General features: G+C 40.8%; 1 protein-coding gene across 6 annotated transcripts; it reads left to right on the top strand.

The window, feature by feature from the left end:
• Window positions 1–1,227: 1,227 nt before the first annotated feature.
• Window positions 1,228–16,577, top strand: kansl3 (KAT8 regulatory NSL complex subunit 3). 6 transcript variants are annotated; one of them, XM_058390235.1, is made up of 22 exons: window positions 1,228–1,446; window positions 2,805–3,098; window positions 3,237–3,431; window positions 4,240–4,345; window positions 4,462–4,647; window positions 4,725–4,856; window positions 4,995–5,111; window positions 5,341–5,439; window positions 5,548–5,619; window positions 5,714–5,788; window positions 5,906–6,063; window positions 6,208–6,271; window positions 6,622–6,810; window positions 7,646–7,802; window positions 8,082–8,159; window positions 9,235–9,417; window positions 9,557–9,641; window positions 9,954–10,078; window positions 10,340–10,419; window positions 10,555–10,762; window positions 13,748–13,863; window positions 16,186–16,577. In XM_058390235.1, the coding sequence occupies exons 2-22, from the start codon at window positions 2,884–2,886 to the stop codon at window positions 16,186–16,188; spliced, it is 2,643 nt and encodes an 880-aa protein (XP_058246218.1). In that variant the 5' UTR covers window positions 1,228–1,446; window positions 2,805–2,883; the 3' UTR covers window positions 16,189–16,577. The 6 variants fall into 6 exon arrangements, with proteins under 6 accessions (XP_058246218.1, XP_058246219.1, XP_058246220.1 ...); XM_058390236.1 differs by having other exon boundaries at window positions 4,240–4,330; XM_058390237.1 differs by having other exon boundaries at window positions 1,229–1,446; window positions 3,261–3,431.
• The last annotated feature ends 1,645 nt before the right edge of the window (window positions 16,578–18,222 follow it).

Raw genomic sequence — 18,222 nt, forward strand, 5'->3', positions numbered from 1 at the left:
AAACTTTTTTTTAACATATAAGAGTTTGTGGTTCTGCAGGAAAAGTGTGTGTGTCTGTGTGTGTGTGTGTGTGTGTGTGTGTGTGGGCCAATGCACACTTGACACATTTAAAAATGTTATTGTCGGTATTTATTAAACAACTCATTTTCTAAAATAACGATATTTGTTCCTAAGTCAAAATTTCCCTGATGAAATATATACTAATATAATCAGGCAGACTGCATTGCATTGCTGTCTCACAGAGCCAGGGGTCCTGAGCGCGATCCTGAGCTTAAATTGATTGTTCAATTCAATTCAATTTTATTTGTATAGCGCTTTTAACAAAGAGCATTGTCTCAAAGCAGCTTTACATAAAAAACACCATAAGAAAACAACAAACATATAAACAGACATTAAATATAAATTGTGTACAACTGTATTGTGTAAGGTGCCAATAGAGAAACAAGAATTTTAACAGTGGTTTTATTATTTTATAAAAGAAATAAAACAACATCAGTTCACTGAGGGTTTTATTCCTTTCATACCACAGCGGTTTCCATAACAAATCAGATTTTATTTTTATTAAAGAATCGCAAAACATAGCTAAAGTTAGTATATAGTTACGTTTAATGTCATGGTTCGTCTTTAAACCAAATTTGTTTCTGTTATTACTTACATTATGGCAGCTATGAACAAGAAATTAATATATAATAATAATAATAATAAGTGACATATGTTTCTATTTTTGAAATAGCCCTTCTCCTGAAGTATCCACACTCTCTTTATAGCACGTCAGCTACCTTGCTAGCTAGCTCGCATTAATTTTACGTTTGCCATTCTCAATATTCTGGTTTAATTGTTGTCACCTTATTCCTATTCATCTTCAAATGACAACCTTTCATGTTTAAATCTAAAAATTATATTCCTGAAAAGTATACGCTAATGATGTCGCTAACACTATCGTAGTAACGGTTTCAAACTGGGAAGTGGGATCATTGTATAATGATGCATTAGAACAAACCAAATGAAATAAACCTTGCAGCTGGATCTACTGACAGAGCTTTTGTTCATCAACACCTTCCGACCAATCAGATTCGAGAATTCAACTGCGTTACATTAAGCGATGATTAAAAAATCCACGAGAATTCAATTGTGGTACATTAAGCGATCCTTAAAAAGTCCAGTCCGGGTTTTATGCGCACTAGTCAGTTAGACTCCATTTTGTGGAAATCCGGTTCGGGTTTTTCGTTTCTCCCGCAGAGGCGCGGTGGCAAAACAAAAGCGAGGCGGCCATAATCATACCGCGAGGTTAACGTCACCACATTTCCTATTTTTTTTTTATATATATAAGTCTCTTATAGATTCTAACTTCTATATAATCATTCTGTCATCTTGAGGACGTGGGAAAAAATAAAATAAAAAATGACGTGAAGACGCGCGTTGTAGTGACGGCGGATTGGGAAAAGAGTAAGTATGCTAACATAAATGTAGCTACATGCTAGCTAGTTTGTTAGCTAGCACACACAGCGCAGCTTATTATCGGGCTGGTAGAAAATTTCGATTTTGTTTCCAAATTAGTTGGCTGTGTAAAAAAGAAAAAGCAGCAGCGTTTGCATTTGTTTATACTGGGTGTGACGGTGTAAGTGTAGGTAAATGGGCGGTGAGTTGTGCTTAATCAGCGATATCGTGAAGTATCGCGATATTTCAGACGGCGGTTAAAATCTATATTACACAAATAGCATTTATGTTTCAACTAAGCGGATTGAAGTTTCTAAATTAAAAGCAGTCATACCCATAATTACGTACTGGATACGAGCACATCCCATTCCCATAATTTCCAGGCAAAATCCCCCAAAACTCTCAGGATCCTAGTGATGATCTTGGAAAACTCTCACATCTGTCCTTCATGCAGTCTTGAAGTGACCATGATGAACAATCTGTCCTTCTCATCAGAAGGATTTCTTCAGTTCTATCCACACAGGCCATCCAAGTGCTGGTTAACTTCATCGTCATCTCTAGACAGTACTCCTTCAACTCCTCTGATCCAGAATTTGTTTCCCAAGTTCTATCACACCATCCCATGGCGACGCTCCTTTCACTGGCTTCCTGTAGCTGCTCACGTTTTTCTAGAAAGCCAAAAACAGATCCATCTTAAAGCACCTAGGTGGTGACATGAACTTCCCCTAGATGTCTTGGTCAGCTGAGTTACTGGCAAACTATGCCTCACATTTGTGAGGTCAGGCACTGATGTTGGACAAGAAGGCCTGGCTCGCAGTCTCCACTCTAATTCATCCCAAAGGTGTTCTATCGGGTTGAGGTCAGGACTCTGTGAAGTTCCTCCACACCAAACTCACTCATCCATGTCTTTATGGACCTTGCTTTGGTCACTGGTGTGCAGTCATGTTGGAACAGGAAGGGGTCATCCCCAAACTGTTCCCACAAAGTTGGGAGCATGAAATTGTCCAAAATGTCTTGGTATGAAGCTGAAGCATTAAAAGTTCCTTTCACTGGAACTAAGGGGCCAACCCCTGAATTCAATGATTTGGAGGGGTGTCCCAAAACTTTTGGCATTATAGTGTATATTACTTCCTCGTTTGGGTTTTTAGACTGACGCTACTCTTAGTCTGTGGCCTAGTAAATCAGTGGGGGTGTGAAGTAAGCACTTCTGTATGATGATGCCATAAATGGGAAAGAGGAAAGTAATTAATACAGGCTGGAAAAGTTGTAAGAAGTCGTTTGCATATCAAAGCCTTCATATCATAATTGATGGATGAATATCTCTTGCTTCTGTCATCGTGACTGTGCTTTCTTTTTTCCCCCCGCAGCTCTGTGGAGCTCATGTCTGAGCTGAATGCATTCCATTACCGTGGGACCTTCAGTGCTCCCGTTTGCCTTTAAAGAACCATGTACCGTGTCGGTGGAGAGCGGGACTTTCAGACGTCGGCCCGCCGCATGGGCACGTCGCTGCTCTTCCAGCTGTCGGTGCATGAGAGAGAACTGGACCTGGTGTTCCTGGACCACAGCTATGCCAAGCCCTGGAACGCCCACCCTGACGCTAGCAGCGCCCGGCCCACCCGCATGCTGTTCGTCACCCCGCGTCATCAGCAGGACTCCTCTGTGTGAGTGATGCTGTTATTTAGACACTTTTTGTGTGTGTTCTTTCTTTACACAAGTGACATTGTAGTAAAATCTCATCATTATAAAGCTAATTACAATGACATGTATGAAGATGCAGTAATCACACGTGTCGTTAATAGGGTATGTGTGCCTGCCTCTTCCAGGGAGTCCGAGATGTCTGTTGACGTCGAGACGGTCACACCCACTCCCATGCCTCTCTACGACAACCAGAAAGCCCGGAGTGTGATGAACGAGTGCGAACGTCATGTTCTGTTCGCTCGAACCGTTGCTGACGGACCGCTGCCTCCAGATGACTGGGAAGATCATATTAACAAGTACGAAAAACACATTGAGGTCTGCTTTTCAGAATCCAGGGTCCTTCAGAATGACACTTGATTTTGTGATCCTGGAGCGGCTTTTATATACAGCTCTTTCTTTCTTTCTTTCTTTCTTTCTTTCTTTCTTTCTTTCTTTCTTTCTGTCTGTCTGTCTGTCTGTCTGTCTGTCTGTCTGTCTGTCTGTCTGTCTGTCTGTCTGTTGTGAATTTTTTCTTTTTTTTTAACGTTCTTATACTCTTTTTTTTCTCTCTGTCTGTTGGTCTGTCTATTTTTTTCTTTTTATCTGTTCTTTCTGACTGACTGTCTGACTCTTTCTTTCATTCTCTCTCTATCTGTCTGTCTGTCTGTCTTTTTCTCTCTCAGTCTCTTTCTTTCTTTCTGTCTGTCTGTCTTTCAGTCTCTGTCTTCTTTCTGTCTGTCTGTCTCTCTCTGTCTGACTGACTGTCTGACTTTATTTCTTTCTTTCATTCTCTCTCTCTCTCTCTCTCTCTCTCTGTCTTTCTTTCTTTCTTTCTTTCTTTCTTTCTCTCTGTCCGAGTGTCCTTCCTTCCTTCCTTCCTTCCTCGTACTGATGAAAACCCACAGTGCATGCTGAAATGTAATTAGCGACGTTCACCTTAAAGTTTTAAAATAAACCCCATCTCCCAAAGCATTTTGAGGGCCACACTAGTTTGCCTAACTGTGGAATGTCTGTGATGGACAGCATTGCTGTGGTATAAAAACAAACAAATCTTTCACATAGGTATTGTTCGCATATCACAAGACACTCTGTTCATATGGTCACTGTTGTTCTTTTCTCTCTTAGGACCGGGTGGACGATGGCTCAAAACAAGCTGTTTAATAAAGTCCTGAAGGCGCTGCAGGCCGAGAGACTTGCCAGACTGGCTAACGAAAGTGTGAGTCAACGAAACGTAAGCTTAAATTGAGTACATTAAGTCTTTTCTTTAATTGAAGCATGGTATAATGTCTAATCTAGTCAACTGTACCTGTGTATGAGAATTTAAGTGTGTGTCTGATCCTCCATCAGGTGTGTAACGAGCCCGTCCTGCGCAGGATCGCGGTGGATAAATGTGCCCGTAAGGTTCGTCACGCGCTGGCCAGCGTGAACTGGGACCCTAAACTAACTCAGTGGCTACACAGCACCCTGATAGCGTCTCTGAGCCTGGCCATGTTGGCCGCCTACCTGGACGTCCTGCAGACCCTCAAAAGCAAGGTGAGAACACTTCTCAAAATTATCCTGAGATCCACCTCAGGGACACAGACTCACTTTGCTTCTCTTCGATTCATCAGGTCCCTTCTCTGATCGAGCGGATGCTGTCGGCGTCGTCCACTAAATCGGGTGCGGCGGGGGCCGAGGCGCTGTCTCTGCTCCTGAAGCGGCCCTGGGATCCAGCTGTTGGTGTTCTGTCACAAAATAAACCAGTGTGTGTTAAATACTTAAATAATGAAGGATTAGCTGCGGATTAGATGACGTTTGTTCATTTCATTTAACTGTTGAGTTCTGATGTGTGTGTGTGTGTGTGTGTGTGTGTGTTTGTGTGTGTGTTCCGGTGTATTTAGAGTAAACTTCCTGGTTCGCCTCTGATCCTGATTTGTCCATCAGGACCGACGACGCCCACCTTCTCTACCTCCCGCAGAGTGAGATTCTGGCAATCACAGCTCTCCTGTTTAGGCAAAGTAAGTTTACAAATGCGCACACACGCACTTTTTCTCTCTGCTATTTGTCTTTCTTTTTCTCTTTTTAACTCTCTTATGTTTCTCTCTCTCTTTTTGTATATCACTTTCACTTTCTGTCTTTGTCTCGGTGCCTCTCTGTCCTGTCTTTTAGCATCTGTCTGTCTTTCAATCTGTCTGTCCTGTCTCTCTTAATCTGAAAAAATGACTTATGACTACTTCTTCATCTCAGGTCATTCCCATAAGCACTCACGTGGGCAGCGGTGCTAACATCGGCATCAGTCAGTGTCTGGAGCACCTGATTGGCACCGTCAGGGGGAAAGTCATCGAGGTGAGAGTTTGTCTGTAAGAGAGGCCCAGAATTCTGACTGAAACACTTAAGGTTGATCAATGCTCACTTTTGAATAGGCCTCAAAATTGATTCGGTTATTGGTTTCAGGTTCACAGTCACTTCCCTCACAAGCCCATCATCCTGGTGGGTTGGAACGTCGGTGCGCTGATCGCTTGCCATGTAAGTTAATGTAGACATAGGTTGTCATTTGTAACACTTAAATTGATGCTAGTAGGAGTAAATATTGAGTGCTTTTTCTTTACCGTGCTCGTAGGTGTCTCTTATGGAGCATGTAACAGCAGTGGTGTGTCTGGGTTTCCCTCTGCAAACAGTCAGCGGCCCCCGAGGGGTAAAAGTGCTATCATGTTATTTTCTTTAAACTGGACCTGGAAAGAAAAACAGAGCTCAGTGTTTTTACACCAAGCTGAGGACCATGTTTTTTTCTTTTTTTTTTTCTGCTGGGCAGGACGTGGATGACCCTTTGTTGGACATGAAGACCCCTGTGCTGTTTGTGGTGGGCCAGAACGCGCTGCAGTGCGGCTCAGAGAACATGGAGGAGTTCAGGGAGAAAATCCGAGCAGATAACAGCATGGTGGTCGTAGGAGGGGCTGATGACAACCTCAGGTGTGTCTGTGTGTCGGGGTTATAAATAGTGTGTGTGAGAGACGGCTATTAAATGAGTGTTAGTTGTCTTGTTCTTTATTATTAAGCTCTCAGTTTCGTTGTTAGTCACCTTTCAAAATACCTTTCTTTCTGTCCATGTTACAGAATCTCCTCCTCAAAGATGAAAACAGAAGGCCTGACGCAGACGATGGTCGATCGCTGCATTCAGGTTCACGCCTCTCTTTTCTATGTAACGCATCGGAACCAACATCAGAGCTTTTTAATGGCTCAAGGTTCTTTACTGGTCACATATATTACATACGTGTAATATAATGTCAGTTAGCTGAATGTTTTTCCTTAGTTACTTGTCCCACAGTGCAACAAGCAACAACAGATAATATAATAAACATATAGTAATATATAATACTTCATGGAGAATGTAATGAATATTGATGTTGGGAACGCCGCAAAATTATTCTGTTTGTATACGTGCCATTAAAAAAAAAAAAAAAAGAGCAGCTTCTATAACAGGTTTCTGATGAGATTGACCAATCGTCTGATCTCTTCTTCCTCCTTCAGGATGAGATCGTGGACTTCCTGACGGGCATTCTGATGCGAGCAGAGAGTCCCAGCCTCGCCTCCGGGGAAACGCGAGATCTGGACGCAGAAAAGAAAAAGAAACCACGTCGCGAGTTGCCCTTCGAGACAGAGAGGTCACGACCGTCCTCACCAGCCATCAGGGTTCCCATCTCCCCCTCAGGATCAGAGGTTAGATCATGAATTAGAGAAGAGTGAAGACTGATGTTCTCTTCCACACAGTTTCAGTGGGGGTAATGATGGTGTGGGCATATTGAAAGATTGCAACTTGCGTGTTTGTGCAGCTTTGTTTTCTCATTTGCTGTTTCTAAATCATTCCTGTAGCATTAGGATCAAGTTGGAAAAAAGTCACAAATCTCAAGAACTTAGTATTTTGTACTTATTGATCGAAAGTATCCATGAATACAGGATCAATATTTCACAAAAAGTCATTTTGCTGAGGTGTCAGTGATGGTGAGAACACTGGAGCCATGGAAGTTGTTCAGAATGATATGTGAGGAATGAAACACTAGGGGGCGTGCTATTATAAGAAAACGTGTAATCATGGACAATGTGGTGTAATGACTTTTTATCCGTTTAATCTTAATTCATAGCTGGATGTTGTGGAACATCATCAAAACCTTTTGAAGCACCTTTTGTCCTTTAGGTTATAGCAGGTATAATGTCTCTGGAGCCTGGCATATTATCATGAAAGCAGAAAATTCTCTGCCCTGAAGACATTCTCATATCGAGAGCCAAAGTGCTGACACTAAAGACGCTGCAGAAACCTTGACTTTTAAACGTCCATGTATTTGCTACTAGTCTTGGATTCCATGGAATGTCCATCATACTATCACTATATATAACATATTGCAATGAGCTCATTATTATACATCGGTGATATTGCTGTTATAGAAAATTACTCCGCGCGTTCTGACTAAGATTCAAGGATGTGAGTTTTTTTTGCACCTTATTACAGAAGATTAGGACTGATTGTGGATTTCCTGTGTTGGTGTCTCCCCTGTAGGACATGTCCAGTGTATGCAGCAGTCCCACAGCCAGTCCCAAACCCAAGTCCAGTACTCTGTCTCCGGCTCAGAAGTCGAGCCTCATCACCGCCACCCAGCTCCTCAAAACACACATGCAGCGATCCGGAACCATGCTCACACACAAACAAGCTCAAGGTGAGGAGGAAAGAAGGTGCACACAGATAAGCACAACACACACACACACACACAGACTCCTACTGTGTGTGTGTCTTTGTATTTTTGCGTTATTGAATCGGGTCTCTTTAATTAGCTGTAGGCTGTTTGTTAGTACTGTCCACTGTAAGCATTCAGTCACCTTTCCTCAGTTCATTCCACCTCCCCATGATGTGTACGCGGGAGTGTTTCCTACTTTCCTGTCCTTTCTCTTTTTTTCCCCCCTTCATTCCGTCTACCTTTGTCTTCCGTCCGCTGCAGCTCAGTTCGCTGCCTTTATGAAACAGAACATGCTGGTGAGGAAGAGCGTTCCTCCTGGCAGCCCTTCCTGTCTGTTCGGTGAGTATGTCTGCCTTCTCTCTCTCTCTCTCTCTCTCTCTCTCTCTCTCTCTTTTCTCTCTGCATCATTCATCTAAAGACTCTTTTTTTCCTTCGCTCTTTTTACCCTTTTGAAGTTCTTTGTTATGTGGAGAAACTTGGCTTTGTAAAACTTGTTTGTAGGGCAAAAATTTCACCGTATGTACATACTTCAAGGCGGTGAAGAAATCCAATTCCAAATGTTTAGAGTGGTACTGGGCGATAGGATGATATGATGGCATGATGGATTACGTTATACGTTTTAAGAATCTTCTATACACCGATCAGCCATAACATTAAAACCACCTGCCTAATAATGGGTAGGTTCCCCTTGTGCCTCTTGAGGCATGGACTCCACAAGATCTCGGATGGTGTATCTGACTTTAAGGGAGCAGCTCCTTCGAGTCCTGCCAGTTGTGATTTGAGACCTCCATAGTTTGTAGTTGTTTGTCCAGCACATCCCAAAATGCTGGATCAATCGGTATCTGGAAGCCAAGTCAACACCTTGAGCGCTTTGTCATGTTCCTCAAACAATTTTTTGCAGCGTGTCAGGGAGCATTGTGCAGCTGAAAGAGGCCACTGTGATTACACTGTTTCCATGAAGTGATGTAACTTTGGTCTGTAACAACGTTTATCGAGGTGGTACGTGCCAAAGTAACATTCACATGGATGCCAAGACATTAGCTGAATAATATCTCACTCCATGACTTTGTTCCATTGTAACAAGATAATTAATGTTGTTCGCCTCAGTTGTCTGTGGTTTTAATGTTTTGGCTGATCGGTGCATAATAAGGTAGCAGTGCTTCAGACTTCCTCGTAACTCTGTATTGAGCATCAAAAACTGTTTTGATCTGATTCATCCTTCACTTGCACTGTCAACCAGAGACACGTGTGGGGGGGGTGGGACAGAGTGAGACATGAGTGCCTCACAATATGATGTAGGCTTTGGTACAGCTGTATTGAGCTCTGTCCTTCAGACTGAGTCTGATCATCATTAAAATCCTAAAGAAACAGACCGGGCAAAATCCCTTACCTTGCTCTTTGTGTGCCGCTGCAGTGCCCGTGTCCGGCGAACAGATGGAAGGTTTGGAGCAGAACGACCAGCGGCTCCATTTGAAGAGGAGGCAGACCCCTAGTCCCACGATCCCCACCAAATCCTCCAAACGGGCCAAGATCAAAGTCACCATCGTCTCCCACGGCGACTCAGCCGGTGCCGCGGTGCCTCCTGGCCTCCAGGAAGGTAAACGCACAGAAAGGGATAATATACCTTTGTTTTCATGAACTAAAGGCCTGAGTCATGAGTACAACGGGACATTAAAAAAAATGCCTTGTAGCATGAAAATGCACAGGAAGTAATTTAATATTTATTTTTACTTTAGGAGTGTCTGGAAAGCCCCTTACACTCACCATGGGCCAAACTGTATCGGGTGCCAAAGATCTTTCTGGACTGTTGACCACACAAAGGTTTGTACTTTGTGCTTGCTGACACAAACCTACATAAAACCCACAGGCTTACGGGACATTTTACATTTAACAGTATGATGACAGCAGTTAAAATCTCAGATTACAGATATGATTGCTGGTGCTTTAAAAGCTTTAAAAACTCAGTTACTGCTAATTAAAGTTACAGGGATGCCTGACTTGATTAGCCTTGACCTGTTTTTCCACCAGTTTGTGGATTTGTATATTTTTGGACATATTTCTAGGGCAGTATTTCTATTTCTCACTGCAGAAATTATGTAGAATTGCGATTTGTGTGTGTGTGTGTTGTGGTAGGGCTGGAGCTTTAACTGACGTCTCTGGTGGTCTCAGCTCGAGCGCAGCTTCCTTCCACAGCCTGCAGGGTGGGGTCATGCCCGCCTCCTCCTCAACCCCAGCACAGGTCCAAACGTCTGCACAAGGTAAAAAGGAGTCAGGAGTTGGAGGTTTTTCTTTAAACATAATTCTAATCACTAATCCCGAAACTACATAATTATCCAGCCTGAACCACACTTGGTTGTCTCTGCCCCTTGCGCTTGTGATTTGACTCCAGTCAGGTAGAGAAGCTAGAAAAAGGCGTGACTTCACCTGCTGGATTTTTGGTTATGCAGTGAGGAATACATGGCCTACAGTTGCAATAAGTCATTGTGTCTGTCTCTTACTGTCTATTTGTGTCTGTGTAGCTACCTCTGCCAGTAGCCTGTTGCAGGGCCTGAGCTTCAGCCTGAGCTCAAAGTCCCCGGTTCTACCCTCCAGCACACAGGTAAGAGCTCAGAAGATATGCCTCAGCTTTGTGTTGCAGTCTGTAGTATTTTGCTGAATATACAATATACAGATGTATGTTTTCCTAAACATCTCTGTCTGTCTCTCTCTCTCTCTCTCTCTCTCTCTCTCTCAGGCTTCAGTAGGGAAGGCTCAGGCTCATGGGCAGGTGTTAACCACGCTCAGTCCAGCAGGTACCACTCTGATGCGTGCCGTTCCTGTCGTCTCCACTGGCTCTGGAGTGACCAAAAGCACAGCCATCCATCAGCTCCTCACCAACGGCGGCCTGGCCAAGCTGGCGAACAGCCTCCCAGGACTGGCCCACGTAGCCAATCAGAGCGCGGGTACGTCCTTATCGACACCGCGCTCCACCAAACAGAGGAGACCACGCTGAGTAGGGTTCAGGGAAAACGTGTAACCATGACTACTGCCTGTAACCCGGCTTAGCAAAGCGACCCGAGTCGCGAGATGACACCAAAAGTGCTTGCTGATAGACGGAGGAGAGGAAAAACGAGATGTATAAATCCATGCTTGTGTATATATATGTATCATAACAGAGGATCGCTTACATTACAGAAAAGCAACACGCAGGGCTAGATCGACTTCAGTTTAGACATCACAAACGCTGTTTCAGTTCACAGATGGAGGTTGGAGGAACTGCATTACAGCTGATAATGTAGTTCTCATTTCACTAGCTGTTCTTGTCTGTTTCCGCATTCTCATTATGTTCTTGTTCATGTTTTTATGTTTTGTCCTTTTAATTATTATTATTTTTTTTGTGTTGTTTGGCGAGACACATGTACTGTTTTTGACATTCACTCACAAATGCATTCATTAAACAACAAAAAAAGAACAACAAACCAACATCACTGATGTCAAGCTTTGTCATTTTTTCCCTCATCTTTTGCTTTCTTTTCCTCAGAGATGCACACATTGCATTTTTACCTTTTTAGTAATTAATGCGGCTGTCAGTAATATTTCCATGACCTATTTTATAATTACCGTAGAAGTGTCACTGATTTGGTTCTGCATTATTACAGCCCAGAAATGACCTCTGTCTCTCTCTTTCCTGATGACTAAAAAATCAAGGTGAACGCACATTTCTTGTGATTGCATCTTCTCGGCAGCAGAGGGCGCTTTATCATTTACATAATCTTTATATAGCGATTTATTCTCTTTTCTTTATCAACTGTTTCTATCCTTGATCACACACATTTACTTTTTTTTCTTTTTTTTTTAAACTATTTCTGTTCATTTTGTTCTAGTTTTTGTTCGTTATCCGTGTTTCCCCTTTAATTTTTCTCCAGTACATTCAGACCTTCAGGCGTATAATCCATCCGAGAGCCTCATCATATAAGATTTCTTCACTTAGAATTAAGGCGATAATTAATCGTACCAGTTCCACTTTTTGAATATTATCTTAATAAACTTGAGGCCTAGGATCTATTGATCAGGCTTTAACATTATCACTGTTCTGTTAAAAGGCTCTCTAAAAAAACTGGCACCCTTCTAGAATATTTATTATGTTAAATAAGTAAGTATAGATTTCTACAGTATATGGATTATTTAGTACTTGTACTGTGACAAATGAGTAACGTTATAAGAAGCAAAACACAATCGGGGGGCATCTTGGAACATTTTATTTTGCTCAGAAATGAACTGACCTGATCTCATACATCAAAACTGCTCCATAATAAAATAAAAAAAATCCTTCTTTTCGCACTACATGCAGGAGCTCATTTTAATGACCGTGCTTGCTGACCGCATCCTTTGTGGCTTATACACCAAGTTTACACAAAGTAGACACAAAGTTTGCAGTCTGTTTGCTGTAATATTCATTAATCCTGAAATCTGAAATCCAATCCAGATCGTTGATTTTATTTTGCCGTGTGTTTATTAGCGCCACAACATGCTGCACACGCTAAGCTTGTGTCATGTAGTGTGACGTGGCGTCTTTGCTTTTAGAGCGTTTTTCATGACCGTGAGTGAGTAAGTGAGGGAGTGGACCTTCAGCTGATGTCAGTATCAGTGTCACTTCTCTGGTCTTTTACTTTTTTTTTTTTTTTTTGCCTCAAACACAATTTAATATTCCAGGATATATTTTTAATAATTTTCAGGTTGGAGAAAATATCTTCAGGTTTAAATCTGAAGAATGAGAGCATTGAAAAAGAGTGATTTATTTATTTACTATTATTATTTGTTATTTATTTGTTCCTATTTACCATTTCTGTGTTGAATTAAAAGTACTGTAAGAGCATTAGTAATGGGCCAAGTTTTATCTATCTATCTATCTATCTATCTATCTATCTATCTATCTATCTATCTATCTATCTATCTATCTATCTATCTGTCTCTCTCTGTATACATATATATCTGTCTGTCTGTCTGTCTCTCTCTCTCTCACTCTATCTATCTATCTATCTATCTATCTATCTATCTATCTATCTATCTATCTATCTATCTATCTATCTATCTATGTTTGTCTATCTGTCTGTTTCTCTCTCTCTCCCTCTCTATCTATATATCTGTCTGTCTGTGTGTCTCTCTGTCTGTCTCTCTCTCTTTCTCTCTTTTTCTCTGTCTGTCTCTCTTTCTATCTATCTATGTCTCTCTCTCTCTCTATCTATCTATCTATCTATCTATCTATCTATCTATCTATCTATCTATCTATCTATCTATCTGTCTATCTGTCTCTCTCTCTGTATATATATATATATATATATATATATATATATCTGTCTGTCTGTCTCTCTCTCTCTCTCACTCTATCTATCTATCTATCTATCTATCTATCTATCTATCTATCTATCTGTCTCTCTCTCTGTATATATATATATATATATATATATCTGTCTGTCTGTCTGTCTGTCTCTCTCTCTCTCTCTATCTATCTATCTATCTATCTATCTATCTATCTATCTATCTATCTATCTATCTATCTATCTATGTTTGTCTATCTGTCTGTTTCTCTCTCTCTCCCTCTCTATCTATATATCTTTCTGTCTGTGTGTCTCTCTGTCTGTCTCTCTCTCTTTCTCTCTCTGTCTATCTATCTATCTATCTATCTATCTATCTATCTATCTATCTATCTATCTATCTATCTATCTGTCTGTCTGTCTGTCTGTCTGTCTCTCTCTCTATTGATCTATGTTTCCCTCTCTCTTTCTCTCTCTCTCTCGATCTATGTCTCTCTCTCTCTCTCTCTCTCTCTCTCTCCATCCTCAGGGCCTCAATTACTCAGTTGTATAAAATGAAATAAAATGTATAAGATAATGGATGTGTGTCTGCAAAATACCAGAGATGTAAATAAATATGTGTGTGTTGAACAGGTCTGAAAGCTCCCACTACAATCACGGTGACGTTGCGAGGCCAGCCGAGTCGGGTTCCAGGTCTGGGTCATGTCGGAGCCGTGTCACTGCCGCCTCACAACACATCCGAGCAGCAGGTGAGGGTGCGGCTTATCATTTACACAACAGACCAGAAGAATCCACTTTATACTGCAATTACTTTAAAGCACATCAACTAGGCAAGGTGCTTCTGGGATAATGACCGCCTCTTCTCCCTTTCATATTTAAAGTCCAAACGTTATATTTCTGAAACGAATCGTTTGCAATGTTTGAAGCAAGTGCTTCTAAATGAAATTTTACATGACCAACACACAGACAGTGCACTTGTAGGAAATAAAGGCGGTCTTTGAACTCCTCTCGACCAATCAAATTAGAGGACCAGAATTAACTGCGTAATCACTCAGATTATCTATACACATTAGTCGATCAGGCATAACATTATGAGCAGTGAGAGGTGACGTGAATAAGACTGAGTATCTCCTCATCATGGCACCTGTTAGTGGGTGGGATATATTAGACAGCAAGTGAACATTTTGTCCTCAAAGTTGATGTTAGAAGCAGGAAAAATGGACAAGTGTAAGGATTTGAGCGAGTTTGACGAAGGGCTAAATTGTGATGGCTAGACCACTGGATCAGAGCATCTCCAAAACTGCAGCTCTTGTGGGGTGTTCCCGGTCTGCAGTGGTCAGTATCTATCAAAGGGGTCATGGACAGCCAAGACTCACTGATGCACGTGGGGAGTGAAGGCTGGCCCGTGTGATCCGATCCAACAGACGAGCTACTGTTGCTCAAATTGCTGAAGAAGATGCTGGTTCTGATAGAAAGGGGTCAGAATACACAGTGCAGGATGGGTCAGGGCTGTTTTGGCAGCAAAAGGGGGACCAACACAATATTAGGCAGATGGTCATAATGTTAAGCCTGGTTGATGTGTATGTATATATATATATATATATATATATATATATATATATATATATATATATATCAATACAATGATATGTTGACATGAGTAAAAGGAGTATAAATATATTACTGAGTAAAGTACAGGATGTGTGCAGTTATAGTGTGTTCTGTGAAGTGAGACTGTGCAAAACTAGTCCAATAGTCAGTTATGCAAAAGTCCGGTTAAAAAAAATCTTGAATTAATGTAGTGGTTTCACAGTAGTGGGGGTGAATATTTATGCAATCACGTTATTAACGACAGTTTTTTCTTAAGCCATACCACACACACACACACACACACACACGTTTGTTCATTTTGCTTTTTTTTGGCTGAGCATAATCTAATTTTTTTCTCTTTTTAAACACTTCCTAATTGCACCAAGAAAAATCATATCAAATACTAGCGGAGGACGTACCCCAGAAACACGCTTCATATTCCACGTTTCATGCGGGTGACAGCTGTGTGAAAATCCTTTTCTTGTCGCTTGTCACTTGTCATTCCATTCCCACTCATCATCTCTCTGTCATCACCGATAGTGTTTTTGTTGTTCTCTAAAAATCTCCACTCCACACTTGATCACAATTAAGGCCTTTTCATTTTCCAGCGAAATTGATTGGTTTCATCCGAGCGGTTGCTGTAGTAACAGTTTCTATGACCGCACGGAGGAATGGAGAGCTAATTAGCTAATTAACATGCTGACAAGTTTAATTACACACATACCAGTTCCAAAGCGAGAGGCACATGACTCGTGACTTTAAGTTTCATTATAGACGCTAATTTAATTTTTCATAGAGAGCGTTTTCTTTTAAAGACACTTGTGTCAGAATACTCTAAATACGACGTAATTCATGGGGAAATGTGAAAAAACATATATTCTTACTTCTTATTTAGTGATTTTCGAAACTGACCTCGAAGATTATCTTGCTTTTTTTAAATTGTTAAACCAGATATATTTCAGGAAATTGCAACAAAGAAATTGCACAATTAAAGCACAATAAATGACTTAATTCTATAGTAAAAATCTGATAAAAGCAATTCTTACTTTTTATTTAGTGATTTTAAAAATTGAAGTTTATTTTGCTGTATAAATTGTTAAAGCAGGTATATTTCAGAAAATTTGAACAAAAAGTCAAATCATAATAAATCACTCAATTCTATAGTAAAAAAAAATTAGAAACAAATATCTTCTTACGTCTTATTTAGTGATTCTAGAAAGTCTGTTTTGCTTTTTAAATCGCTAAAGCAAATATATTTCAGGAAAATTGCATGTTTTAAGCATAATAAATGACTTAATTCTATATATTTTTTTGTTAAATTGTTTGATTTTTTTTTTTTTTTACACTACTACTGAAAATGTGAAATATTTGCACACAGCAGTTATACTTGAATATGTTATATATTGATTTTTAAACATTACTCAAATGATTCTCTGTGAATCAAACCCTCGTGGGTAACAGTTCACCACTTTCCTTTGCAGTGAATACAAGCTCCATGGGAAAGGTTCACGCAGTGTGAAGCGCCCTTGACGCTCTCAATGGCTTTATCCGTAAACAGAGTGCTGAGGCTCTGAGGGGAAACGCTGGGATGTTGCTGATAGCCTGACCGCACGGTTCATCAGCTTTACCCGCTTCACCATCATGAGCGCGTTTGAACCAGCTCTGGACACCATTCAGCTTCTGCTTATGACCAGCTGTCTTTCTGACAAGGAGAAGAAAATATGAGGATATGATATCAGTGTTATAAATGTAAGACGAGTGAGTCGATGGTTAGTCAGTGAACACAGTGCTGACGCTGTAATTCCCCCAGTTTCACCACCCTGTACAGATGTCTCTGCTCTGTGGATGATAATAAAGTTGTACATTCTGAGAAGGTTTCTTCAAACGACTGTGCTTTACTGTTAAAACCTTCAGCCATTCTCCTAACCACCTCAGTCTAAGCACTTCAATGATATTTTACTTCAGAGTAAAACCACAAAAAAACTTATTTTTTGCATCAGTAATCAGGGCATCCCTGTTATTACCGGAAGTATGAAGACATCTGAAACCTGAAGAAAAAAAGTGTTCTAGCTGTATTATCTCCCATCAGAGTTTTAGACTGATGGTGTTCGTAGTCTGGGAACCAGCCATCAGGATGATAATCATTAATCGAGACTTCGCTCGGGATAAAGGAGTCTGGCGAATCACATGAATGTAAATGTACATCTTTAATGAGATTTCAGACTGCTGTCAGATGAGGAGGTCTGGGGGTGCAGTCTGTGTTCCAGTTCATCCCAGACGAGTTCAGTGGGGTTGAGTCAGAGTCAGAGCTCAGTGCATTCTTCCACTCCTTAACCGTAACACACCCTGTCTTTATGGAGCTTTGTGCCCAGGGGCATTGTCATGCTGGAACAGGGTTTGAGTCTCTTCCTCTTGAATGAAGGGAAAACTTCAGCATACAAAGATATTCTGTACAATTGTCTGCTTTTCGATCAACCACATACGGGTGTCCACATACTTTTGGCCAAATTGTATGTATTAAAATGAATTTAAGGGAAGTAATGCTTCACGCTGTAGCATATAATCTCTCTTAGGTAATCCTGATATCGGTTTAAGTTGTAAGTAATGATGTAGGACTGGACTGTTTAAAACAGTTTGGGATCACTTGGAAATTTCCTTGGCTTCCAGATGTGCACCAGGGACTCCCACTCCTTTTTCTGTTCTGGTTAGAACCAGTTTGTGGTGTTCCGTGAAGGGAATTGTTCACAGCATTTTAAGAAGTTCTTACCATTACGAGAAAGAAAGAGCGTTCTTTCCTTCTGGCCATTTTGAGCCTATAAACGAACCTAAAACTCCTTGATGCTCCAGATAATGGAGCATCAGGAGCATCAAAATGATTAGCTTGGATTAGCAAACATAACATGAGACATGAAACAGAGGACTGATGCTTGCTGCTAATGGACCTCTCTGTGAAAATTTAGAAAACTCACTTGATTCATTTTGTTTTTTTTTTAACGGAAAACAAGGAAATTTCCACTTGATCGCAAACGTTTGAACATTAGTGTAGACTTATCTCAGATTTATCAAATTTTTCTCTATCTTATTAGAATTAGTCTTACTCGTGGTCTTAGTCTTAACCAAGTGTTTCTGGTATCTTTTTTTGTATGCACAAAGTCATTCCTTCCTTTTAGAAACAGCTTGAAGTGAGTGAAGTGAATAAAGGCTTGGCCTCAAAAATGATTTGATGGTTTTTACAACCACAGTCTTGACTCCATCTTGCTTTCTCTCACCCTTGACCCTCTTAAGGCTTGGTCTTAACTTATCTTAGCTCTTGGACCTGTCCTGAACTTCTTAACGGAGGTCTTGTCTACAGCCCTAGTTTTTTCAAATTGTTATTCAATGTCCATAACATGAAGGACGTTTTATGTAACAGTTCAATAGCAATAAGTTGAGAAATACACCTAATTACTTGATTACTGCAACTTGACATTCCTTTAAAGAAACAGCAAAAGGAAGAATAGAACTGTCACGGCCCAAAT

This window comes from Hemibagrus wyckioides, linkage group LG05, assembly GCF_019097595.1.
Source record: "Hemibagrus wyckioides isolate EC202008001 linkage group LG05, SWU_Hwy_1.0, whole genome shotgun sequence".
Taxonomy (NCBI): domain Eukaryota; kingdom Metazoa; phylum Chordata; class Actinopteri; order Siluriformes; family Bagridae; genus Hemibagrus; species Hemibagrus wyckioides.

Coding starts and splice junctions, on each gene's coding strand:
- kansl3 (XM_058390235.1), top strand. CDS start 2,884: ATGTACCGTGTCGGTGGAGAGCGGGACTTTCAGACGTCGGCCCGCCGC. Junction 4,648..4,724: donor TGCAGACCCTCAAAAGCAAG/GTGAGAACACTT, acceptor TCGATTCATCAG/GTCCCTTCTCTGATCGAGCG. Junction 6,811..7,645: donor TCTCCCCCTCAGGATCAGAG/GTTAGATCATGA, acceptor TCTCCCCTGTAG/GACATGTCCAGTGTATGCAG.